Source organism: Somniosus microcephalus, chromosome 1 (assembly GCF_052327205.1).
Source record: "Somniosus microcephalus isolate GS21.2 chromosome 1, FLI_Smic_1.0, whole genome shotgun sequence".
NCBI classification, from domain to species: domain Eukaryota; kingdom Metazoa; phylum Chordata; class Chondrichthyes; order Squaliformes; family Somniosidae; genus Somniosus; species Somniosus microcephalus.
The window spans coordinates 138,254,671-138,282,453 of NC_140987.1; the positions used below are offsets into that span (position 1 = coordinate 138,254,671).

The 27,783-nt window shown below is 42.9% G+C and overlaps 1 protein-coding gene across 1 annotated transcript in view; it reads left to right on the plus strand.

The window, feature by feature from the left end:
- The window catches only part of trpm6 (transient receptor potential cation channel, subfamily M, member 6), a 239,866-nt gene that overhangs the window by 65,542 nt on the left and 146,541 nt on the right, over nucleotides 1-27,783 (plus strand). The window contains exons 18-22 of the mRNA XM_086010032.1: nucleotides 5,412-5,567; nucleotides 6,594-6,737; nucleotides 9,433-9,561; nucleotides 20,995-21,246; nucleotides 27,186-27,360. Coding sequence (XP_085866158.1) covers nucleotides 5,412-5,567; nucleotides 6,594-6,737; nucleotides 9,433-9,561; nucleotides 20,995-21,246; nucleotides 27,186-27,360 — 856 coding nt within the window. The remainder of the gene's footprint in view (nucleotides 1-5,411; nucleotides 5,568-6,593; nucleotides 6,738-9,432; nucleotides 9,562-20,994; nucleotides 21,247-27,185; nucleotides 27,361-27,783) is intronic.

Consider the following 27,783-nt stretch of genomic DNA (forward strand, 5'->3'; position numbering starts at 1 on the left):
ATTGAATGGCGGAGCAGGCTCGAAGGGCCGAATGGCCTACTCCTGTTCCTATCTTCTATGTTTAATCCGCTAATTCTAATATAGCCTCAAAGGATTCCAGTAGATTAGACAGATCTCCCATGTTGGTTTGGAATTATTACCTTTTAAATGTGTTTAAGTTACTCTCTTTATAATATACTGCAGTATTTTTTCCTGGCGTAGATATTAAGCTGTCAGCCTGTTGTTCCCAGAATAATGCTTCTAATCTTATTCTGGAAAAAACATTGGTTATTTTCCAATCTTCTGCTGTATTTAATCTCCCTGTATTTAATGAGCTGTGAAAAATTTCAGCAACAGCTTCCTCTACAGTGTTTCTACTCTAATTTTCTTAAGTACCTTTGGATGTGTTCCATTTGGCTCAGTTGCCTTATAAATATTTAAGCATGACAGCTTTTAATGACCATTTTGTGATAAATTTTTAATTTTTTTGAACCTCAGTTTCTCACCTATGGCTCCAGCTATCAAAGGGTCCATACTCCCAATCTCTGTGCTGAAAACTGCTTTAAATAATTAGAGTTCTCCCTTATTAATTCCCTTACTCTGCTGCTTTACTACTGAGGTACTCATTTGTTCTTTTAAACATTGCCTATGGTGAATCATGTCACCGTGTCCCTGCAAGAATCAGGACCTTGAGCAACTGAAGTGAGAAAAGAGTTTAAAAAAAGTCTGAGGTGTATAACAAATACCTTAGGTGGCTGATGATCTGACTGGAAATAGTGCAAGACACCTCATATCTTGTACATCTCAGACTACAAATCAGATTAATTGGAGATAAAATGAACAGAGAAGGAAATTTAAGGCTAAAGGGATCAAGGGATATGGGGAGAAGGCAGGGACAGGGTACTGAATTTGGATGATCAGCCATGATCTCATTGAACGGTGGAGCAGGCTCGAGGGGCCGAATGGCCTACTCCTGCTCCTATCTTCTATGTTTTTATGTTTCTATGTAAATTAAATAATAGCAGATAGATTACAGTGATTCACTTAACTTAGCAAATGTACCTCAAAATAATAAAGTAATTTGAAGCTGTCATAGATCGCAGAAGTAACACCATTATTATCCATGATGCAAAGCTTATGCATCAAGTTAGGTATTTGCGGAGTGCTCCATTGGCTACAGTTCATCAACTACCTAGCGAGGCAGAAACTCAGTAAAATAAAACCTTAAACGGGGCAACAATTAATCCTCTTCATTGCTATGAAATCTGAGCTGCAATAAAGGAAGATCAAAAGAGATACCTCTGTAATTGACAAAACTGTCAATCAAAATATGGTCAAAAGCTCAAAAATTGCCTGACAGGTTTTGCTGATGTAATGTTTACGCTAAGGTCAGCATCTCTGATTAAATGGGTGGCTGCATCCCATCGCTCCCGATGGGCTGGCCAGCACCCATTATGGCAGACATCTATGATACTTTTCAAATTAACCATCTTCTCAGGACAACCATTCTCATTAGGGTACAGAAATAACAGTAACACATTAGACAAGACATATATTCCCCCAATTCTAACAAACAGCCAGCTGCAAAATTCTCTCCCAGCTTACAGTTGCAGTATCCAAAATTAAAGTGGCTACGAAGCTGACACAACCACAAGATTACACAAAGAAATAGTGAAGTAATTTGGCCATTAATTGACAGAATTTGGACAAATCTGATCAGAAAATTGTGTGGAGTTCAGTTACACCGAATCTCCGCTCACTTTAAGCATCACCCACATCTCCAGGGCCCAGGTATACGGAGGGGCAGAAAGCTCCTGCCTGAAACAAACAGGAGCTTCATTATAATATTGAAATCAATGGTGATGACTGATCTCATTCTGTATGTAATTTCCTGACATTCATGCGTGCAGGACCCTGAATGATATTCATGCCCATGTATAATAGTCATTCAGGGTTGCTATGGGATCAGCTGGATATGGTAGTTCACTTAAAGGCCATAGTCAAAAGATTCAGTGAGGCCATTTCTGCAACATTTTTCTCTTTTTAATTTTTTTCCCTTCTGCCACTTAGGTTTTCAGAAGCTTTGTGGTAATTGTTCTTTTTTTAAAAAACCACAAGCACCATTAGTGCTACCAATGGGTTTCTCTGTAGGAACCCCTTATGTCTCAGCTTTGTGCAGGAGAGAGGAGGACCAACGGAGGGATGTCAAGCAACATCGGTGTCTGTGCTCACTTGCTGGTACCCTCACATTTATATCTACAGACAGAGATGCTCTGGTAGAGGATTAGAGGATGCAGAGGCTCCAGTTATCAAGGGAGGCTGTGATAGCAGACCCAAATATATGATAAGGCCTGACAAATGCTGGATCATTCTTGGAAGCATGTCCTGCTTTCAGTGGCACTGCATGAAAGAGGGCATGCCACTGCGATCAACAGCCAGCATAGCCTGGCCGGCCACACCTGTCAAGATGCCACCAACCATACCTGCAGCTCTGGTTACATCTACCTGGCAGCAACTATAGGGAACTGTCTTCACAGGGTCCAAGCCAGCAGAGAGCCAGATGCAGAGCTGTGTCATCTTTCAACTACCATGCAGCATAAGCGGTCAGCTGTGGGCTGCAACTATCCTCCACTTCCTTCAGGCATGCTGCAGTACTGACCGATGGAGATGGTGCCATGGAACGTCAAGCAGTGCCACTTTCCTCACACCCACTTCATACAGCACCAATCAACTTCAGTAGTCATCAAACAGTGGTTCCAATGCTGTGCTACTCTGTCACTTGCCTGAAGTCTTGTGCTTGCACAATGGGTTTCCTTTCACTTCATTTTAGCCTGTCACTTCTGAGCCCTCTCCCCATTCAGCATTGGAAGATGCTGCGAATAGGTTGAATTTCCTTTTCAGCCTCTCCTAAGTTTGCACCAATTTTTGACTCCATATTCTGACACCTCCCTTTAATTGTCTGCATCCCTTTAAATTTCACTTACACTGCAATTTTCTGCTTCCACCACTTTCAAAATCAGGATTATCAGGAGCGAGCAGCAGGAAAGTTATCATGGAAACTCTCTTTAGTAGTTGCAATGGAGTATGGCTGGCAATTTGCTCCAAGCGGTTCCCGGTCCACTGCTATAATGTCACCAGAGGTGCAGTGGCAACCCTATTTATACACTTCCGGCATAGTAACAGTGGTAGATCGGGAACAGCTCCAAGTAATGCCTGGCCTCATGTTGTGTGATGATGCTCCATGTGAGGGGAGCCAAGTCAGAGATGTCTGAGTGGGTGCAGAGGAGTCACGTTTGGGGAATGGAGGTCTCTAAGGAAAAAGCAAAGTGAGAGCTACGATTTAGAACAAGAGGATATTGCTGGGGAAATCCCGTCAATGAAGCCATTATGGAGGGAGTGGTGGAAACCTTGTCAGGTAGCCACCAGATTTAGGGGCAGGAGGGAAGTTAACCGGCGGAAGGTCAATCAGAGAGAAGTTGTAAAGGGAAACTAGCTCCTCATCCAACCCAATGCTGAGTGGAGCCAACCTCCTCGGTCCTACCTGACTACGAAGGTAAGTGGAGACTAATCATTTGGTGACAATTTACCTTTTTAAAAAATATCAGTATTGTCTATTTCTTTCTTTCTCTGTTACGAGTTTTATCTTCTTGGTATCTCAGAGTTTATTTAGTGTACCCGTGAATTAATTTTTATGCTTGTTGATGCAATGGTGTTTGAGAAGCAGTAACGATATCAGGACTGTCTAGAATATTTCTATAATAACTGTACTCTTATAGTTGACACCACCACAACATAACCTTAATTTCAGGGAACTGCTGCGGGATTGCAACCTTGTGCCAAATGCTGCTCAGGAAAGAGTAGCATAGCGAAGGCAGCACCTGGTGCCATTGACTGCAAAGTTTACCATGGGCCTCACCAACCATTGACGCCTGGAGACCCATTTTATAGAAATAATGGTTTCAGTATTTTGATATAACCAATACTGGAATCTCTATACACAAATGGAAAGAAAAGAACCTGTGTATTATTTGAAAACTTACTGTTGAATGTACGATCATTCTCAGATAAAATCTATAGTTTGTACAAGCATAGAGTGCCAAATTTTAATTTTGAAGAAGCATTCTTAAAAAATTGGTAGACTTAATCATTATATTGTGGTCAATAAGTTAACTATATACATATGTGATGTCTTTAAAACAATATATCATGGAATGATGGTGGTGGAAGCAGGATCAATAATGGCCCTGAATGTGCGGTCGGAGACTTCCCGTGGGGAAATGCCTCCGATCCGCAAATAAAATGCCCGCGTACCTGGTGGTCTGGGAGGTACAGAGACTTGCAGTCCTAGGCCTCTCTGGGTACCCGTGACTAGAGGCCCACGTACCCCAGGGGTGCAGGCGGTTCGCAAGCACCCCTGGGATCACGTGGGCCGGCCCAACGAATGAAAGAAAGGGGATTCCCATTCATGCTGATGGGGATTCCATATGTATGGAAACCCCATAAACATGAATGGGAATAGCCCAAAAATACATCTACACATCAAATTAAAAAACAAATTACACATTTAAAATTAATTAAAATGCCATTTAATTAAATATTTAAAACAAAATTTTACTTTTTTGAAAAATAAATTTAAATGTTTTAAAGTGGCTAAAAATAAACTTACCTTATGGTACAGGTTTTTTTTAAATGTATAAATGATTGCTAAAAATGTATTTTTATGTTTTTTTAAACTCTTAGGCTGGTAAAAGCAAGCCTTACACCTGCTTTTACCAGGCGTAAGCATTTCACAGGCATTCGTTGGGCAGAAGTTGGGCAAATAGTCCAACTCTCCGCCGGCGGATGCCCTTTTCCCAGGGATGCGGAGGATCTGTCAAGAGAATTCTTGACAGAGCACAAGTTCCGGGTTTCCGCGCATGCGCTTTGCATGCCTAAACTTTGAACTTTCGCAGCCCATACGCGCGCATACACACCTCGTATGCACCGGTAGGGACAGCAAATTAGGGCCCTTAGGAGAATTGGATAAATACTTGAAGTGGAAATATTTGCAGGGCTATGGGGAAAGAGCCAGGGAATGGGACTATTTGGATAGCTCTTTCAAAGAGCTGGCACAGGCACGATAGCCTCCTTCTGTGCTGTATCATTCTATGATTCTATAAATTAGCAACATTTAACACATTTTCAATGTTGAAATGCTAAATTGTTGAATGTAAACATGCCCATCACACTGACTTTGTTCCTCTATATGTAATGTTGATGATGTGCTTGCTTTCATACAGGTTCACAATATTATAGGTCGGACCGTTAAAAAAGCAAACCTTGCTCTGTGTTTAATTGATCTGAAAAGTCAAGTAACTATCAGTTTGATGGGCACACCATACAGGTATTCTGTTATGGTTCTCTATTTCTAATGTGACTGTTTTTGTCGTTAGGTCATTCTGAGCATTCTTCTGCCTCCCAGCATTCTGATGCTGGAGTTTAAGAGCAAAGCTGAAATGTCCCACATCCCTCAGTCTCAGGAGTCCCATCAGTTTGCTCGACAATACAGTATACAAAACGCCAGTGCTGTCAAGGATGATCAGCCTTCTGTAAGTTTAACAGGTTACCTTAAAACACCTTGGCCTGGAATTTCCGCCTGCTTCGCCCAAAATCAGCCAAACCAGCGCAAAAGATTGAAGAATTTCAAGCGCAAATTACATTCAGCTCAACTCGAGTTTCCGCGATTTTTTGTGCTAGTTTAAAAAACATTGCACTAGAAGTCAACCCTGCCCGCAAATCTGGCCACGCCCCCAGATTGAATTAATCACCATTGCAAGTTTCCGCTAATTACACCCGTTTGCGGGCCCGTGAAGAGGCTCTTAAAATTAAGCTTTTTTTTTAGGTGCAAGGGCACTAATAGGCACCTTTTGGAAGCTTTTAAATATACATTTTAATTTACTCAGAAACTGACTATTATACACTAATAACTAATAAATGGTTCTGTATAGTTTTTTAAAGTCATTTTCAGTTAGTTAAAATTGGGTTACTCACAGGTGGTGGACTAGACAGTCTCATTAAAAATGCTTATTTTTTGTGATTAAACCCATTTTCAGCTGTATTAATAAAACTGTGCCAGGTTGCCATTCTTAAATATATCAAGGAATAGATGTCGAAAGATGTGCGGGTTAGGTTGATTGGCTATGATAAATTGACCCGTAGTGTTAGGGGGATTAAATACGTGGGGTTATGGGGATAGGGTGGGATATGTGTTGGTGTAGGGGTTACGGGGATCGGGTGGGATATGTGTTGGTGTAGGGGTTACGGGGGTCGGGTGGGATATGTGTCGGTGCAGGCTCGATGGGCCGAAATGGCCTCTATCTGCACTGTGGGGTTTCTGTGATTCTGTGAATAATTTTTAATGCAAAGTTTAAAAAAAATTGTGTGCTAAACGCTGCACAATTGTGCTGGTGAATGGAAGATCATGGGGTTAACTTCAGATTGATTATATACCACTTGGAAGATCAGCTATTACCTCCATTTATTTACACTTTGATGTGTACTCAGATATTTTTAAATATCTGTTCAATAGTCTACAATAGTCTTTACAGGAGTGCTTTCCATTTCTTTAACAAAAGATGGAGTATGACGCAGAAAAAGGACCAGAAAACCCTACAGAAAGTCAAGACGAGATCATTGGCACAAGACAGAGAGGACTGCCTTGGACGAGAAAGGCCTATGAATTCTACAACGCACCGATTGTCAAGTTCTGGTTCCATATGGTTTGTCTTACCTCACAGATACTTTTCCAATTAAAATATTCTGTTATGTCGATTGATATGCTTGGTTGAACAGCTGTCACTGGGGGTGAAAATCTGCACTGCTACTGCCTGCTAATTGACTTCAGCTGTTAATAGTCTTCAAGGATACCGTGAGTGAGCAAGAGAAGGGTTAGTAAGCATGAGAACATAGGAATTAGTAGCAGAAGTAGGCCATATGGCCCCTCAAGCCTGCTCCGCCATTCAATAAGATCATGGCTGATCTTTGACCTCAACTCCACTATCCTGCCCGATCCCCATATTCCTTGATTCCCCATGAATCCAAAAATCTATCTACCTCAGCCTTGAATATACTCAACGATTCAGCATCCACAGCCCTTTGGGGTAGAAAGTTCCAAAACCCTCTGAGTGAAGAAATTCCTGCTCATCTCAGTCTTAAATGACCGACCCCTTATCCTGAGACTTTGTCCCCTCGTTCTGGACTCTCCAGCCAGGGGAAACAACCTCTCAGTATCTACCCTGTCAATCTCCGTCAGAATCTTATATGTTTCAATGCGATCATCTCTCATTCTTCTAAACTGTAGGCCCAACCTACTCAATCTCTCCTTATAGGACAGCCCTCTCATCCCAAGAATCAATTTAGTGGACCTTCGTTGAACCGTCTCTAAGTCTAGTATATCCTTCCTCAGATAAGGAGACCAAAACTGTGCACAGTACTCCAGGTGCGGTCTCACCAAAACCCTGTACAATTCTAGCAACACTTCCTTACTCTTGTATTCCAACCCCTTTGTATTAAAGGCCAACATGCCATTTGTCTTCCTAATTGCTTGCAGTACCTGCATGCTGACTCTCTCTGTTCCCTGTACGAGGACACCTAAATCTCTCTGAACACCAACATTTAATAGTTTCTCACCATTTAAAAAATATTTAGTTTTTCTATTCTTCCTACCAAAGTGAATAACCTCACATTTCCCCACATTATACTCCATCTGCCAGCTTATTGCCCACTCACTTAACCTGCCTGTATATCTTTGCAGGCTCTTTGTGTCCTCCTCACAGCTTACTTTTCCACCTAGCTTTGTATCGTCAGCAAACTTGGATACATTACACTTCATCTAAGTAATTAATATAAATTGTAAATAGCGGAGGCCAAAACACTGATCCTTACGGCACCCTACTAATCCTTGCGGCTCCCCACAAGTTACAAAATTATTGAGGAACGATTCTCCTATTTTTAAACTTACTAAGTTTTCTGAGTGTGCAATTTTAAGTTTAGCAGATGAAATGTTAGCCCTTAGAATTCTGAATTTAAATAAACCCATCATTTCTTCTGAAGCACTAGTTTACCTGATATGTTTGTTACTTGTATATAAGCAATGACTTAGGGTTATATATTAGCAAAGTCCACCCTAGAAATGCACAGTAGATTGATTAAAGACAAAGATAGGTTAATGTGTCCCATGGGACCATAGATCATGAGAATTCTTCCTCCTCTCAAAATATCGATGAAAATGGTGGTCAAGCCTTTGGTGTAAACACATGAACTTTGGACCTTTAAGAAAACGTACTCATTGTAACCAAAAACCCTGGGTTTCCTTGAGCTGATTATCATTGTTTCTGTACAATTGAAAGTGTCTCCACGAAAAAAATATTTGGCAGAACTTTTTCATTAGCTCAGAAGCACACTAGATAGGGATGTGAATTGTGGCAAAATGCATCAGTAAATCCCTTTTCATCTGATGTCAGTGTGATAAGAACAATTCGAGACTCTTCGGGCTCGATTTTCCAAGCCCCAAGGAGGTGGGTTTGGAGGCAGGAGTGGTGGGAAAATTCCAGAATCGGGGGGCAGGAACCCAACCCGCCTCTGTGCCAATGTCCCAGGAGGCGGGTACCTGACCTGTGCTGGGAGCCGCCTCCCCGAGGCAGGAAGGGGATAAGTGCCAATTAACTGCCTGTTAACAGGTAATTAACAGGCAGTTTTTTGCCTAATCCCTATTTTTAGTCCTGAAGTGTGGGCTCCGAACCACGCCAAGTTAGCGAGGTGGACCGTCGGTCTGCAGGGGTTGGAGGGGTCGAGATGTCCATTGTGCAGGTGAGTGCTGGGCGCATGTGTGCAAAGGTAAGTGTGTGAGGTAAGTGTAAAGTGTTTTAATTTACTTTCTCCTGCAGGCTTACTTCCTTCAGTTCTCGGGAGTCCCTGTGCTCACCGGCACAGAAAGCAGAATGGCCGCTGAACTGTCAAAAGCTGCAGCCTCTGCTTTCTGGTCTGGAGAGCTCTCTAACTGAGTCTGAGTAGAAGGACTCAAGTTAGAAGACAGATTGTCAGTGTTTGACTGCTTCACAGAGCTGTCAAACGCTGATTTTTCATGTCAAAAGCTCTTGACAGATGAAATGTCAATCGCTGATGTCACCAGTAACCAAGTGTCCCTTAATTGGCCTGCTGAGCCCGCTGGGCGGGCTTAACAAGGTCAATCAAGGGAAAATAGCGTGCGTTGGCCACAAGTCGATGGAGGCGGGACTATAACCCAAAAAGTGGGAGTCCCGCCTCCAAAAGCTCCCCATTGATAAAATCGATCCCTTCTTGTTTTTCCTCTGCCCCAAAGGAAAACAAATAAAAGTCTTGGCAATAATCTTTTTGTAATAAAATGCTCTTTAATATTCCAGTGCAACACTTTTATTTTCATTTTATCCTTCACAGCTAGCTTATTTGGGATTCCTGATGCTGTTTACCTACACAGTGTTGGTGAAAATGGAACCATTGCCCAGTGTCCAAGAATGGATTGTCATCATCTACATTTTCACGACAGCTGTGGAGAAAGCCAGAGAGGTGAATAAGGACCAGAGCGTTTTCTCCTAGCTTCTAAGAAGAAATCATGTAGCAGACTTTATATAGCATTAATGGAGTCATGTTTTAATTAAAACGTAGAGCAGACACGGAGAGCGCGATTTTGCTGACCTTGGCGGGTCCATGGCGGGCGACATCGCTGACGGGTCCTGACCCCACTGCTGGCTCCAGCCCGCTGTCCAAAATGAATTTCCCTTGATGGGGCTTGTTAAGCCCTCCCAGCGCATTTCCCGGCCAATTAGAGGAAGCGGGTCTGGTGACGCATCATTTGATGCTGCGTCATCAGCCAGTTTCCTTAAAGGGACCATGAGCAAAATTATTTTGACATTTGTGCTGTCACTGTTCTACAGCATTACGGTGCTGCAAATACTGACAAGCACCACACAGAGGCACAGGGCTGCACCCAGGCTCTCCCATGACATCCTCCATATGCTTATGGAGGGAGCCACAACATGCAGGGCAATCCTCGACCCTTGCCATGGGCAGAAGAGAGCTCCTCAGGAGATCAACACAGCCTGGTTGCACATTGTAGAGGAAGGCACAAGCAGGGGTGTGGTCAGGAGGACCTGGGTGCAGTGCCGCAAACGTTTCAATGATCTTAGTAGATCACGAAATGTTAGTACAAAGCCACACTCAACCTCATCCTGCTGTGCCACTCATCACATCCCCATCACTCTGTCTTCCATACCCTACTCCTGTACATCCTTACTCACACCAACTACCTTGCACCTCCACCCATCCCGCTCTATCTATATTATCACTTCCCCATCTCACTAGCCACCCATTACACTCACCCTCATCATAGTGTAATCATACCAACTAACAACACACAAGGGTAGCCAGTTGGGTGTTTTATGCAATGTCCATGTAAAGTTTCTGTTAATGTGGTGTCAAACATTGAAACCTTTATTTTAAACACTTTGCATTCTTGTACAGATTTGTGTGCACCTTTGGAAGTGGCTTAGTGAGTTGCAGTGTATGGTGAGACATAACGGTACCCCTGTAATGGTGAAGAGTGTGAAAGGAATGGCTTGGGCAATGTAGGGATGCTTTATGGTGTTGGTGTGGTGCCAACCTGGTGCATCATGTGGCAGCCAGGGTGTAACAGCGTCAAGTGAAGTAAATCTGGCCATGGTGAGGCCATCGCTGGCCTCCTGGGCAGCAATGTGGTCGGGTGCTAATGCCCTCTGTCCTGTGCAGCATCAATTGATTGCGGAGAAGGTTGGTGTTGCTGTTGGTGTTGTTGTTGGTGCTGCTGGTGTGCCTGGTGCTGCTGGTGTTGGGGCTGATCGTGCTGGAATTCTGAGGACCAAGGTGAATAAGTATAAAGGGCACCCATGCTGATGGAATAGATGGCAGGTGAAGTAGAGATGACAGAAGCAATCTGTCAATGGTGAGAGAGGCAATGAGGTCAGACTGGATGGAGACATGCGTAAAGACTTACAGCATAGTGAATCTGTTGTGGAAATGCAGTGAGGAACAGCTTGTGGCTGAGGGAAGATATCTCTGTAAGGTGGGAGCTTTTACTTGACATTTGAAGCTGTCAACTCATCAGCTGATTCAATGGCCACTGACCTCCCGCCTCAGCTTCACAGAATTGGTCTAGTAACAGCGTGAAACCAATGGGCGAGCTGTCAAATTCAAAAGGTCAGTTTAAAACCATTGCTAAATGGCAATAAACAAGCCACTAATCTTTTAAATTGGCTCCCCTGCCGCTGCGTGTCGGGTCTGCTCAGTGAGACAGACCCGACATTTGGTAAAGGCGCATGGCGGCGGGTTCACCACGGGGTCCCGACCCGCCTGGGGAAAAAAAGCACTTTCCCACCCTAACCCGCCACCGATCATGCCTGCTGATCCCCTGGAAAATCTCTGCCTGAATAACAATTAGAATAGTGACAGCTATCCCAAAGGTCTAGTGAGTAAAAGCATTGCTCAATGTAATACCAGGTCAGACAGAGGAAAGTTCCTGATTTGATCCCTCGTCAGTGATGAGTTAGTTGATCTCAGCTGGAGTATCGAATGGGACACTACAGTTGGCCTCAGCACCCTGGGCTAGAGAGGAGAAAAATAGCCAGATTTCTCAATTTTCAGTTTTGCTCTTAACTCCAACATCAGAATTGCTGCTATCCAGAGACTCCTGCTAGAAAGTGCAAATGGATGTTGGGCAATGATAAAGCAAGGCCTTCATACGTTCCATAGTTGAAGAGGCTGCTGATTGAATATTAAGAAATAACTTTTAGATTGAACTTTCAGGCATGTCAGAATGGAGTCCTGTTTGTAACTCTTGTTCTGTCAGTCTCGTATTAGTACTTGACTCTCTTTATTTCAGACTTTTGACCTCTGCTTAAGCATACAGTAAGCAGCAAATGTATTTTAATTTAAACACATTCAAAAAGGACTAAAATGCTGGTTGAGTACAGTTCCCATGTTGTTACTAGTCACTGTCATGACAAATGCGATTAACCGCAACACAGATAGGAATATTCTCCTCTCCCAGTACTGTTTCGTAGTGTAGAATGAAGGATGGCAGAAATGCTGATTTAGTTCTGTGTTTCAGTGCTGCCAACTTAATCCTACAACATTAAACTGACACCATTTTCAGGTACATTTAAGTATCTTTTAAACTTGTGTACATCTGATCCAAAAAGGTTACCATTTATTTGTTTCTGTAAATCCCTTTAAATAGAATCATAGAATAGCACCGCACAGAAGGAGGCCATTTGGCCCATTGTGCCTGTGATGGCCCTCTGAAAGAGCTATCAATTAGTCCCACTCACCTGGTCTTTCCCCATAGCCCTGCAAGTTGTTCCTTTTCAAGTATATATCCAATTTTATTTTGAAAGTTATTGAGTCTGCTTCCACCACTCTTTCTGGTAATGCATTCCAGGTCATAACAACTTGCTGAGTAAAAGAAAAATCTCCTCATCTCCCCCCTGGTTACCAACCCTCCTGCCAGTGGAAACAATTTCTCCCTATATCAAAACCCCTTGGAATTTAAAACACCTCTATTAAATCTCCCCTTAACTTTCTTTGCTGTAAGGAGAACAATCCCACTTTCTCCAGTCTCTACATAACTGAATTCCTTCATTCCTGGTAACATTCTGCTAGACCCTCTCTAAGGCCTTAACATCCTTTCTAAAGTATGGTGTCCAGAATTGGATGGAATACTCTAGCTGAGGTCTAACCAGTGATTTATAAAGATTCCTTGCTTTTGCCTCTATTTATAAAGCCAAGGATCATGTATGCTTTTTCTTAACAGCTTTATCAACTTGTCCTACCACCTTCAACGATTTGTGTATGTGAACCCCCCAGGTCTCTCTGTTCCTGCACTCCCTTTTAATATTTTACCACTTGACTTATATTGCCTCTAATTTTTCATTCCAAAATGTATCACTTCACATTTCTCTGCATTAAATTTAATCTGCCATGTGTCTGCCCATCTCACCAGTCTGTCTATGTCCTCCTGAGGTCTACTGCTATCCTCTGCGTCTTTTGTGGCTCAATGGGTAACACTCTTGGCTCTGAGTTGGAAGGTTGTGGGTTCTAATCCCACTCCAGAGACTTTGGGCTGGATTTTCATTCAGAAGTCGGGAAGGAGGCGGGACTACAACTTTCAGCTTGTAGTCTCGCCTCCATCGAGATGCGGCCAATCCACGCAATTTTCACTTGATTGACCTTGTTGAGCCCGCCCAGCGGGCTCAGCAGGCCAATTAAGGGTCACCTGGCAACAGGTGACGTCACAGACTGAAATTTCATCTGTCAAGACGTGCTGACAGATGAAATATCAGCGTTTCACAGCTGCTTGAAGCTGTCAAACACTGACAGTCTTACTTCTAACCTGAGTCCCTCTACACAGACTCAGTTAGAAATCTCGCCGACACCGAAAGCTGCAGGCTCTCACTTTTGACAGATCGCGGCCATTCTACTTTCTGTGCCGGCTGAATGATGGACTCCTGAAGCCTAGAGGAAGGAAGGCTGTAAAGGTAAGTACAGGTAATTTAAACTTCTTTAGACACTCCAAACACACTTACCTTTGCACTCATGCACCCATCACTCACCTGAACACCGACATCTCGACCCCTCCAAGTCCTTCAACCCGACGGCCCGACTCCTGTAATCTGGCGTGGTTTGGAGCCGTTGGGAATCCCACACGACAACCTTCAAAATAGGGATTAGGCTAAAAACTGCCTGTTAACTACCTGTTAACAGGCAGTTAATTGGCACTAATCCCTTCCCGCCTCGGGTCGGCGGGTCCAAGTGCGGGGCGGGTACCCGCCTCCTTTGAAACTTACATGGAGGCGGGATGGTGCCGGGATCCCTGACTTCGGGATTTTAGCCCCTCGCACGCCTAAAAGCCCGCCTCATGGCACATTGAAAATCGACCCCTTTGAGCACAAAAATCCAGGTTTTTCAGTGACACTGAGGGAGTGCTGCACTGTCAGAAATGCTGGGGGGAATTTTCCAGGTGGTCAGCGTGGCTACCCTTGTGTGTTGTTAGTTGGTATGATTGGACTAAGATGAGGGTGAGTGTGACGGGTGGCTAGTGAGATGGGGAAGTGATAATGTAGATAGAGAGAGATGGGTGGAGGTGCAAGGTAAGTTGGTGTGAGTAAGGATGTGCAGGAGTAGGGTAGGGAAAGCAGAGAGATGTGGATGTGATGAGTGGCACAGCAGGATGAGGTTGAGTGTGGCTTTGCAGTAATGATTTGTGATCTACTGAGATCATTGAAAGGTTTGAACCACTGCAGCCTGGTCCTCCTGACGACATCCCTGCTTGTGTCCTCCTGTGCAATGTGCAACCAGGCTGCGTTGGTCTCCCAGAGAGGTCTCTTCCACTGATTGGAAGGGAAGAGATCCTCCCTGTGTGCTACGACTCCCTCCATAAGCATTTGGAGGGAGTCATGGAAGAGCCTGGGTGCAGGCGTGCACCTCTGAGCAGTGCTTGCCAGTGTTTGCAGCACCTCAATGCTGTAGATCACTGACAGCACAAATGTCAAAATAAATTTGGCCATGATACCTTTAAGAAAACCGGCTGATAATGCGTCATCAAATGATGTCATCAGACCCGCTTCATTCAATTGGCTGGCAAATGCGCTGGGCGGGCTTAACAAGCCTAATCAGGGGGAAATCATTCTACACAGCGGACTGGAGCCGACAGCGAGGTTGGGGCCTGCCATGGACCTGCCGAGGTTGGTAAAATCCAGCCTGCTGTCTTTCGGATGAGACATTAAACCGAGACCCCATTTGCTCTCTCGGGTGGACATAAAAGATCGCATGGCACTATTTCGAAGAAGAGCAGGGGAATTATACCTGGTGTGGTAGACAATATTTATCCTTCAATCAACATCTCTAACACAAATTTTCTGGCTATTATCACATTGCTGTTTGTGGGAGCTTGCTGTGCACAAAATTGGCTGCTGCATTTCCTACATTACAACAGTGACTACATTTCAAAAGTACTTAATTGAAAGCGCTTTGAGACATCCTGAGGTCATGAAAAGTGCTCTATAAATGCAAGTCTTTCTTTCCTCACTCTTTACTACATTTCCAAGCTTTGTGTTATGCACAAATTTTGAAATTATGCCCTGTACACCCAAGTCCAGGCCATTAATATATATCAAAAAGAGCAGTGGTCCTAATACCGACTCCTGGGGGACACCCTATTTCCTACCTGTCTGAAAAACAACCGTTCACCAATATTCTCTGCTTTCTGTCTCTCGGCCAATTTCGTATTCACACTGACACTGTCCCTTTAATCCCATGTGCTTCAATTTTGCTAATAAATGCTCCCACTGACTTTTTTTCTGCAGGGAGGAAATGGCCTTAGCCATTGTGTTGTGGAAGGACATTTCTTCTCTGATGCCTTTCTGAGATTCTGGAATTTGCATTCCAAGGCACACCTAAATAGGGATATTTGACTTTGCTAATGAATACAATGAGCAGAAGAATGCCCTGAGGTCAGTGGACTGGTGCCAACAGCTGTGTAGGACTTCAGGTCTGACACGTTTTGTTGATTCATAACTGGTATTTTATGGCCAGCCACACACAGACCTCTTCATGTAGATGCTATCAGGTGCATGTGACAACCAAATGCTGTATAATTCTACACCTATATGCTGCTTATCACCTTTATCTTGCTTTGTGTTATTAAAATTAGGAGTTGTTCACAATGTTTCCAGGGCACATACGTGATCCGTTAACTACATTTGCTCACTGAACCTGTAACTTTTCTCCCAGGGCTTGTAGGACTGAAATCTCCTTGGTGTATTTGCAATTGAGGTAGCACTAAGCCTCTGTTGTACTAATGGACAAATTATATTGCAGTTTTTGTGTATATGTGATGCAGTTTTCACATTGCATTGACTCAGAAGCGGTAGTACAACCCCGACCTCCATGTCACTTGGCATTTCAATTCTCTGTCCCACTCCCATTCTGACCTCTAGGTCTTTGGCCTTCGACACTGTTCCAGTGAAGCTCAACGTAAGCTCGAGTAACAGCACCTCATCTTTCTACTTGGCACTTTGCAGCCCTCTGGCCCTAAGACTGACTTGAACAACTTCAGAGCTTAACTAAAATTTCTATTTTCTCTCTGGCTGTCAGTGCTGGTAATGCGGGACGGGTATGCCGGTGTTTCCGGGGATGGGGGAAGGGAGCAGGTTGGTACTTGGGTTGGGCTTCCCCGGTCAGAACAATATTAGTGGGATGGTCTATGCCCCTGGTGTTGACCTGCTTTTCTTCTTCTTCCACCAGACTCTTGGGCCCCTGGAGCCTGTATCCCTTTCTACCTATACCCCTTTAGCTATTCACATGCTCTCTGTGACTTGTATATGACTTTTATTTCTCTCATTTAAGCCTCCTTTTCTCTCCTGCTATCATCATGCCTGCCTTTCAATCATTTCTTGTCCTCCATTCAAACACTTCACAGGTCTTTCAACTATTTTCCTGCATGTCTGCGCCTTTTCCCTTCCCCCGTCCCTCATTGTTTTTCTTTTTAATAAATGCTGCTCATCTGTAATATCTCCTATAATAAAAACAGAAAATGCTGGAGATACTCAGCAGGTCAGGCAGCATCTGTGAAGAGAGAAACAGAGTTAACGTTTCAGGTCGATGACTGTAAGAGCCATAAAAGCTTAAGAAAATACTTTAAAATATTGGTTAAATAGCATAATACAGTTAATTTACCTGATTGACTTATTGTATTAAGAAACCCCCTATTTTCTTGCTCCAGTAGTATAGTCCGAGACACCCCCTTCATTCTTGCCACAATGGTACAGTCCCTAAGCCACACATGGTATGCAGCCATTTTACAGTTTAAACTCCACGTGGCTGAAGGAGGCAGAAGTTGTGAGGTTTGGAGCAATACAGTTTTTGACCGTGTTCGTTTATACGTGTTTGCTTTGTAATTCTGTTCGTAAAGTGTTATAGTAAACAGTTTAAAAGACAAAGCTACGTTTGGGAACGTTTTATTTCGACACGCGTCTACTCGTTGTTAAAAGCCCCACAGCTCAGTGGCTGCCTGTTTGGAAACTAAGAAGCGCCACTACAATGACCTTTCATCAGAACTGGAAAAAAGCAGGAAATGGAACAGATTTCTAAGCAAGTGTAGTGGCTGGGAAAAGGGGGGAGGGGATGAAAGAACAAAAGGGAAGGACGGTGATAGGATAGAAGGCAGGAGAGATTAAGAGACATTGAGAGACATTAAGGCAAAAGGAGATGGTAATGGAACAGGTTAAAAACAAAGGATGGCTCTAGATGAAGTGTAAATTGTGCTGGCAGAATGAAAGACAGCTGCCAGGTGGGAGAGAAGAACAGAAGGCACAAACAAAAATTGTGGATAAAAAATATATATATGATAGGGGCCAGGGTTATGATCTGAAATTGTTGAACTCTATGTTGAGTCCAGAAGGCTGTAAAGTGCCTAATCGAAAGATGAGGTGCTGTTCCTCGCGCTTACGCTGAGCTTCCGTGGAACAGTGTAAGAGGCCGAGGACAGTGAGGTCTGAGTGGGAGTGGAGCGGAGAATTAAAGTGACAGGCGACCGGAAGCTCGGGGTCCCCGTACGTAAGTGGAAACTGATTGGCCTGTATTTTCCGATCGCAGGCCTCCCGCGGGCGGAGGCCTGCGATCTGGAAAAATCTACGCCCCTACCTGAGGGCTCCCAGGATGCACACACTTCCGCCCCTGGGCCTCTCCAAACTCCAAGTGTGCAGGGCCCACGTATCCCAGAGGCGCAGGTAGTTTGCAGCATCCCTGGGATCACGTGGACCATGGGGAGCCAATCAAAGAAGGGAATCTCCCTTCATACACTTGACAGGAAGACCTGTCAAATATATGAATGGAGATCACCCCAAAAACATGGTAAAACTTTAAATTAAAAAAAAAAATCACATTTTTTAAATGACTTGAAATTACAATAAATTAAATATTTGAAACAAAAATTTAAATTTTTGAAAAAATAATTAAAGTTATTTACGGGACTAAAAATAAACTTTTTTTTAAAAAGTATTTTTAAATGATAAATCAGCGAATTTAAAAAAAAACTTTTTTCAACTCTTATCCCGGTAAAAACAGGCCTTACGCCTGCTTTTACCAGGCGTAAGAATTGTAAGGGTTTTCTGCAGGCGGAGGGTCTCCAAAAGGTGGAACTATCCGCCCGCAGAGGCCCTTCTCCAGGGCAGGCGGAGGATCTGTCAAGAGCATTCTTGACAGATCGGAAATGCCGGTTTTCAGCGCATTTCCGATGTCCCTACAGGTGGGTACACAACCCGTACACACCCGGAGGGATCGGAATATCTGGGCCAATATCTCAGAGTAGTATAACTGCAACTGGTGCAAAGAAAAGTTTTTAGACTTTATGCTTGCACTTTCTAGAGCTAACTTAAAGCTGAATATCCTTTTAACTGTAAACTTAAAAAATGTAACCAGCATTAGTAAACCAGTGAGAAGACCCCTGACTGACCAGACCGTAGCATTGAATCAGCAGTATAACTCAGAACTGCAGATTCTACATCGCTCTAAGTAGTATTGGTCTCAAACCTGCAGCTGGAGTAAAATAAAGTCATTCATCTAACTTTTTCTGCAAAAATAATTGGCCCACATTTTGCGACCCTCATGGATGTGTACGAGATGTGTACGCACCCATAGGGGCATCACAAGTGTTGGTTTTAGGCATGCAAAGCGCGTGCGCTGAAAACTGGCAGTTCTGATCTGTCAAGAATTCTCTTGACAAATCATCCACCTGCCCTGGAGAAGGGTCTCTGCGGGCAGAGAGTTCCGCTTTCTGCACGACCTCCGCCCGCTGAAAACCTTTAAAAATCTTACGCCTGGTAAAAGCATGCGTAAGGCCTGCTTTTACCAGCATAAGAGTTTAAAAAAGTAAAAAAATACTTTTTTTTTCACTCATTTATAATTTAAAAATACTTTTAAAAAAGGTGAGTTTATTCTTAGCCCTGTAAAAAACTTTAATTATTTTTTTTTAATTAAATTTTTGTTTAAAATGTTTAATTTAATGCAGTTTTAACTAATTTTAAATACGTGATTTAAAAAAAAATTATTTAATGTTTTAGTGTGTTTTTTGAGTGATTCCCCATTCATACTTTTGACAGTTCTACGCGGAGAGACCTGTCAAAAGTGTGAAGGGGGGATTCCCTTCTTTGATTGGTTCCCCATGGCCCACGTGATCCCAGGGATGCTTGCGAACTGCATGTTCCTCTGGGATTCCTGGGCCTCTGCGAGCGTGCACCAGGAGAGGTCCAGGAGCGGAAGTGTCGGGACCTACGGAGCCAGCAGGTAAGTGCGTAGATTTTTCCAGATTGGAGGCATCCACACACAGGAAGCCTCCGATCGGAAAATCCAGGCCATTAAGTTCCGGTTAAAATCCATATAGAAAGAAAGACTTGCATTTATATAGCGCCTTTCATGACCACCGGATGGCTCAAAGCGCTTTACAGCCAATGAAGTACTTTTGAAGTGGAGTCACTGTTGTAATGTGGGAAACGCAGCAGCCAATTTGCGCACAGCAAGGTCCCACAAACAGCAATGTGAGAATGACCAGCTAGTCTGTTTTTGTTATGTTGATTGAGGGATAAGTATAGGCCAGGATATGTATTTTAAAGCAAAGTAAAATGGATATAAATGTTGTGCCTTCATGGAATAGATTTTTACACCCTTATTTATTTTTACATGGATAGTAGTTCAAACCACCCCAGAAAGACGAACTCTGCAATCTCATCTTCCAGTTTGATCTGAAACTGATAACTGGGCTCCAAAACTTTCCTGTGAAAAAAGAAAAGCCTGAGTCCAGACCCAGTACATTTTGAAAAAGGTGGCTCTATAAACAAGGTCCTGAAGACTTTTAGTATGGTGTTCCAAACAGTGCTAACATGACTGTTCACCCTGCAGTTAATCACAGAGCTCCCGTTCCCCATGTTGCTGATAGATAGAAATGCCAATCAGAGATGAGATGCTACATCGCAGGGAGAGGAGGGAACTTGAAGGCTGAGTAAACCTCTGCTGTCTGAAGCAGTTCCTAGTAGTCAATTATGAACAGAGACAGAGACCTGATAATTATATACTGCCCTTTCAAATGGGCAAGTATACAATGTGGGCAATGAGAAGGATGCTTAAGTAAGGGAGAAAATGAAACATTATATTGGGATGATAGAAGGTAAAAATAAAGTTACTAGATCTCCGGTGGATTAAATAGCTCAACTTTTTTTAATTTAAAAAAGAAAATCCATACTTCAGCATTCCTCTCCCCACATTCCCCCCTCAAGTTGTTATGAGCCCCAGATTTATCCATAACAATATTTCTCAATGGGAATCACAATCTCTGCTGTGCAATTTCCAGCTTTTTCGCATGGTTACTGCGCAGTTTTGCATTAGTTTGTTTTACTCCTTGTAACTATTATAACTCATGGGAATGCACAGCTCGTAAACTTTAACTGAGTAATCGATCTGTTCACTGAATTAATTTGTCAGTACAGGGGTACAACTTAATTGGCACTGAGGGACAATGAGTCCTTCAGAAAAAGGAAAGCTCTCTTGTGATTAATTCCATCCTTGAACATCACTGTTGTTCAGATAAAGATTTTCAAGTGTTCGGATCCTCATACTGTCTATACAGCGATATTTACAGTTTCTGATGGTCATAAAAGGTAAACATATCCCAAGCGAAAGCCCTGTTAACCTGGAGAGCTGTTTTAATTAAAGAGATAACTTTTGCCTGCCCTATGTAATGTAAATTTGGTCATATTTCAAATGGTTTTTGAAATGTAGCCCTGACCTAAAGCTACTTCTTTATGGTAACAGTTTAATTCCAAATAGACAAATGAGCTGTCTAAAAGGATTAGCTTTATTCAAAGGAAGTATTGAAGCTGGTCTGATTTCATCTTCATTTTAACCTTTGTTGCACAGATCTTCATATCAGAGCCAGGAAAATTCAGCCGGAAGGTTAAAGTTTGGGTCCAAGAATACTGGAACTTCAATGATTCAGTGGCTATAGTCCTATTTGCTGTTGGGTTTGGTTTACGTTGGACTGACCAGCCATTACAGACAGCTGGAAGGATTATATACTCCCTGGACATTATATTTTGGTTTGTGAGGCTTCTGGACTTCTTTGCAGTTAATCAACATGCAGGGCCATACTTGACAATGATTGGGAGAATGGTAAGTATTTAAAATCTTCAGTGTACCTTTCCAGTTAAAAATAAGTTCCATTTTCACTATTAAGTAGATACAATGCATGTATTAACATATATTACCAACAACTATTTTTCTCAGTTATTTTAAAGCTCACATGTATCAATTTATAATTTTTTTTAGTACTGGTCAATTTCTCATGGCATTAGCCAGAAATCTGAGCTAATCACAACCTGATTGGATTGAATGGGATAGATTTTCACTTTGTGCAATAGTGTAAAATGGTTAACATCTGAGTTAGCAGCCGGTTTTACATCTCTTCCGATTTTTATTTCCATTGACTTCCCTGGGAGTCAAGAACAAATGAAATCTTCAGGTGACGGGTCTTTAGAGAATCATAGAATCATAGAATGGTTACAGCACAGAAGGAGGCCATTCGGCCTGTCGAGCCCGGCTCTCTGCAAGAGCACTTCAGCTAGTTCCACTCCCCTGCCCTTTCTCCATAGCCTGCAATTTTTTTCCTTCAGATACTTATCCAATTCAGAGTGTGAAAGGCTTAGAGGGTGTGGAATTCTTAAAGTGCATCCAGGAGAGCTTTTTGAGCCAGCATGTCCTACAAGAGAGGGGGCAGTACTAGACCTAATTCTAGGGAATGTAGCCGGGCAAGAGGTAGAAGTGTCATTAGGAGAGCATTTTGGTGACAGTGACCATAATTCAGTGAGATTTAAGGTAGTCATGAAAAAGGACAAAGATGGACTGGAAATAAAGGTTCTAAATTGGAGGAAGGCCGATTTTAATATGATAAGGCAGGATCTGGCGAAAATGGACTGGTACCAGCTACTTGTAGGAGAATCCACATCAGAGCAGTGGAAGTCATTCAGAAAGGAAATAGAGAGAGAGTACAGCACCAACATGTTCCCGTAAAGGTCAAGGGTGGGACCAACAAGTCCAGGGAACCCTGGATGTCAGGGGATATACAAGAATGGATTAGGAAAAAAGGGAGGCTTTTGGCAGATACAAAGGACTAAAAACAGTGGAAGCCCTAGAGAAGTATAGAAGTGCAGGGGGTGTGGGGGGGTACTTAAAAAAAGAAATTAGGAGAGCGAAGAGGGGGCATGAAAAAACACTGGCGGGCAAAATAAAGGAAAATCCCAAGGTGTTTTATAAGTATATTAAGGGCGAAAGGATAACCAGGGAAAGAGTAGGGCCCATTAGGGACCAAGGTGGCAATCTGTGTGTAGAGCCGAAAGATGTAGGTGAGGTTTTAAATTAATATTTTGCATCTGTGTTCACTATGGAGAAGGACGATGTAGGCATAGAAATCAGGCAGGGGGATTGTGATATACTTGAATAAATTAGTATTGAGAGGGAGGAGGTACTAGCGGTTTTAGTGGGCTTAAAAGTGGATAAATCCCCAGGCCCAGGCAAGATGTATCCCAGGCTGCTGTGTGAGGCAAGGGAAGAGATTGCAGGGGCTCTGACACAAATTTTCAGAACCTCTCTGGCCACAGGGGATGTGCCAGAGGACTGGAGGACAGCTAACTATTATAGTACCATTATTCAAGAAGGGTAGTAGGGATAAACCAGGGAATTACAGACCAGTGAGCCTAACATCAGTGGTAGGGAAATTATTGGAAAAAATTCTGAGGGACAGAATTAGTCTCCACTTGGAGAGGCAAGGATTAATCAAGGATAGTCATCATGGCTTTGTCAGGGGGAGATCATGTCTAACCAATTTGATTGAATTTTTTGAGGGGGTGACTAGGTGTGTGGATGAGGGTAGTGCAGTTGATGTAGTCTACATGGACTTCAGTAAGGCTTTTGACAAAGTCCCGCATGGGAGACTGGTCAAGAAGGTAAGAGCCCATGGGATCCAGGGCAATTTGGCACATTTGGATCCAAAATTGGCTTAGTGGCAGGAGGCAGAGGGTGATGGTCAAAGGTTTTTTTTTGTGGCTGGAAGCCTGTGTCCAGTGGTGTACCGCAGGGATCGGTGCTGGGTCCTTTGCTGTTTGTAGTGTACATTAATGATTTAGATATGTATGTAGGAGGTATGATCAGTAAGTTCACAGATGATGCAAAAATTGGTGGAGTGGTAAATAGCGAGGAGGGAAGCCTGAGGCTACAGGACGATATAGATTGGTTGGTTAGATGGGCAGAACAGTGGCAAATGGAATTTAACCCTGAAAAGTGTGAGGTGATGCATTTTGGGAGGACTAACAAGGCAAGGGAATACACAATGAATGGTAGGACCCTAGGTATGACAGAGGATCAGAGAGACCTTGGTGTGCATGTACATAGATCCCTGAAGGCAGCAGGACAGGTAGATAAGGTGGTTAAAAAGGTATATGGGATACTTGCCTTCATTAGCCAAGGCATAGAATATAAGAGCAGGGAGGTTATGATGGAGCTGTACAAAATGCTAGTTAGGCCACAACTGGAATACTGTGTGCAGTTCTGGTTGCCACACTGTAGGAAGAATGTGATTGCATTGGAGAGGGTGCAGAGGAGATTCACCAAGATGTTACCTGGGCTGGAGGTTGTTTTCCTTAGAGCAGAGAAGGCTGAGGGGGGACCTGATTGAGTTGTACAAAACTATGAGGGGCATAGATAGAAAGGAACTTTTCCCCTTAGTAGAGGGATCAATAATCAGGGAGCATAGTTTCAAGGTAAGGGGCAGGAGGTTTAGAGGGGATTTGAGGAAAAACTTTTTCACCCAGAGGGTGGTTGTAATCTGGAACTCACTGCTTGAAAGGATGGTAGAGGCAGGAACCCTCACAACATTCAAGAAGCATTTAGATGAGCACTTGAAATGCCCTGGCATACAAGGCTACGGACCAAGTGCTGGGAAATGGGATTAGAATAGACAGGGCTTGATGGCCAGCGCAGACACGATGGGCCGAAGGGCCTCTTTCAGTGCAGTATAACTCTATGACTCCCTTTTGAAAGCCATGATTGAGTCTGCCTCCACCACCCTTTCAGGCATTGCATTCTAAATCCTAACCACTCGCTGAGTAAAAAAGCTTTTCCTCATGTCGCCTTTGTTTCTTTTGCCTGTCACCTTAAATTTCTGTCCTCTTGTTCTCGACCCTTCTGCCAATGGGAACAGTTTCTCTCTATCTACTCTGTCCAGACCCTTCATGATTTTGAACACCTCTATCACATATCCTCTCAATCTTCTCTGCTCTAAGGAGAACAACCCCAGCTTCTATAGTCTATCCACTTAACTGAAGTCCTTCATCCGTGGAATCATTCTCGTAAACCTTTTCTGCACCCTCTCTAAGGCTTTCACACACTTCCTAAAGTGCGGTGCCCAGAATTGGACACAATACTCCAGTTGAGGCCGAACCAGTGTTTTATACAGGTTCATCATAATTTCCATGCCTTTGTACTCTATACCTCTATTCATGAAGCCCAGGATCCCGTAAGCTTTTTTAACTGCTTTCTCAGCCTGCCCTGCCACCTTCAATGATTTGTGCACATATACTACCAGATTTCTCTGTTCATGAACCCCCTTTAGGATTGTACCCTTTAGTTTATATTTTCGCTCTTCATTCTTCCTACCAAAATGTATCACTTCTCACTTTTCTGCGTTAAATTTCATCTGCCACATGTCCACCCATTCCACCAGCCTGCCTATGTCCTCTTGAAGTCTATCACTATCCTCCTCACTGTTCACTGTACTTCCAAGTTTTGTGTCATCTGCAAATTTTGAAATTGTGCCATGTACACCCACATCCATATCATTAATATATATCAAGAAAAGTAGTGGTTCTAGTGCCGACCCCTGGGGAACACCACTGTATAACTTCCTCCAGTCCGAAAAACAACCGTTTACCACTACTCTCTGTTTCCTGTCACTTAGCCAATTTCGTATCCATGCTGCCATTGTCCCTTTTATTCCATGGGCTTCAACTTTGCTGGTGAGCCTATTATGTGGCATTTTGTCGAACGCCTTTTGGAAATCCATGTACACCACGGCAACCGAATTGCCCTCATCAACCCTCTCTGTTACCTCATCAAAATACTCGATCAAGTTGGTTGAACATGATTTGCCTTTAACAAATCTGTGCTGGCTTTCCTTAATTAATCCACACTTGTCCAAGTGACTGTTAATTTTGTCCCTGATTATTGTTTCTAAAAGCTTCCCCACTACCAAGGTTAAACTGACTAGCCTGTAGTTGCTGAGTTTATCTTTACACCCTTTTTTGAACAATGGTGTAACATTTGCAATTCTCCAGTCCTCTGGCACCACCTCCATTTCTGAGGAGGGTTGAAAGATTATGGCCAGTACCTCTAAGATTTCTTCCTCCACTTTCCTTAGCATCCTAGGATGCATCCCATCTGGTCCTGGTGACTTACCTACTTTAAATACAGCCAGCCTTTCTAGTACCTCCTCTTTATCAATTTTTATCCCATCCAGTATCTCCTCTACCTCCTCCTTCACTATGTCTATGGCAGCATCTTCTACCTTGGTGAAGACAGACGCAAAGTACTCATTTAGCTCCTCAGCCATACCATCTGGTTCCATGCGTAGGTCTCCTTTTTTGAGGGTGGAGTTAATTGGACCAGGGTGTGCAGCAATTTTCCCTCTTATTTTTTTATATACGTGGCTCCTTTAAGGAATTCTGCGGCCCATTCAAACCTCTGTGCATGTGCGGTTTTTCCATTGAGAAACCGACAAGCAGCCTGTGCGGGAACTTCAGACAGGAACTATTTAAACGGGACATTGAGTTCAGTCCACATTTTAAAATCAGATATTCTATCCTTATCTCTATATAATACAGTGAATTTATATTTATTATTTATAGTTAAACAGCAAAACTTACGACAATGTTATTGGAGCATAGGTGTTTGTAGTAAAGGCTGAGGAGCTGGGAGATGTAAAACTGAGGCACTACAGTGCCACCACTGGCAGGCAGGTGTAATTACAGTGTGATGTTTACATAGATGGTTTTCATTATAAACGTGGGCATAGGAATTTATAATGGAAAAGTTGCCACAAAAGTGACAAAAATGTGACCGTAGGAAGTAAGGTTTTTTTAGACAGGAAGCATATGCAAACATAACTTTTAATAAATTATAGACTATGAAGGGCAGACTGGATGGCACAGGGTGTTAGCAAACCGTCCTTTTACCTCTGAGATCTCGGTTCACATCAGGCATAGAACGATGTGATGAAAAGCTCTTTTCTCTGCCAAGATGTTTTCTATCTATGAAGTAAAAAATTAATTGTGGTGCAATAGTAGGTGTGCTTCTAAGATTGGTGATATGGCATATTGTTAGAGGAGAGGGAACTTTATGGTCTATCTAACCCATGTCATACTTCACCTCGGAAACTGTTATGACAGAGGAAAATTTGATCTGTACTAATGCACACTATCTTATGCAACTAAAACTAAAAGAAATGCCAATAACAAAAAAGGCATTTATAATAATTACAAATGAAACTTCTTATTTGTAGTTATAGGACACAAATTTCCGTGTCACCTTGTAGTTTCTGAATATTATGGGGGCACTTTTGTGAGGCATAAAGTCTCACTAGCAGCAAGCATAGGTTGGAAAATCAGAGCTACTGTACTTGCTCCTAGTGAGGCTCCACACTGGGAGTAGAGCCCCATAGGAATACCCCGATATCTATAATCTACAAGTTCCTACACCAGATCATGCAGAGGATTCTGGGGAAATTGTGATATCGCACCATTATGGATCCTAATTTGGGAAACAGGCTCCTGAATAGATAACAAGCTCCCTTTGAGACTGTGGACATTTTTCTTCAAATGGAAATAAGGATTCTTGCATATATTATGTAAAACAACAGAGGGTTAGAGATAAATTGCATCTCTTGTTAGTTTTGGGCTTGTACTAACCTGAAAACCACTACAGACTGTAGATATGTATATGCAAATTATTCTATATATACTATAATTCCTGTAGCAAATTAAATATGTTTCTTTCTTTTTTAGACAGCAAACATGTTCTATATAGTGATTCTGATGGCAATTGTTCTCTTGAGCTTTGGGGTGTCAAGAAAGGCTATACTTTCTCCAGCAGAACAACCCTCCTGGCGCCTTGCTCGAGATATAGTGTTCCAGCCTTACTGGATGATATTCGGTGAAGTCTATGCTAGTGAAATTGATCGTATGTATTCAGATATTTACATTTACAAATGCAACATAAATATATGAAATATAAACAGAAAATGCTGGAAACACTCAGCAGGTCAGGCAGCATCTGTGGAGAGAGAAACAGAGTTAACGTTTCAGGTCGACAGCCTTTCATCAGAACTGGAAAAAGTTAGAGATATAACAGGTTTTAAGCAAGTACATAGGCAGGGAAGAACAGAAGGGAAAGTCTGTGATAGGGTGGAAGGCAGGAGAGATTAAATGACAAAAGGGATGATGGTGCAAGGCAAAAGGAGATTGTAATGGTAAATGTTCCCCCTAATTTTAAATTTGGGCGCGTAGTCTCTTTAACGCGCTGCGCGGCCCATTCAAAGTTTTGCGCATGTGCGAAATTTCACATTGGGAAACCTGCGTGGGACCGGCAGATAGCTGCGTGAAA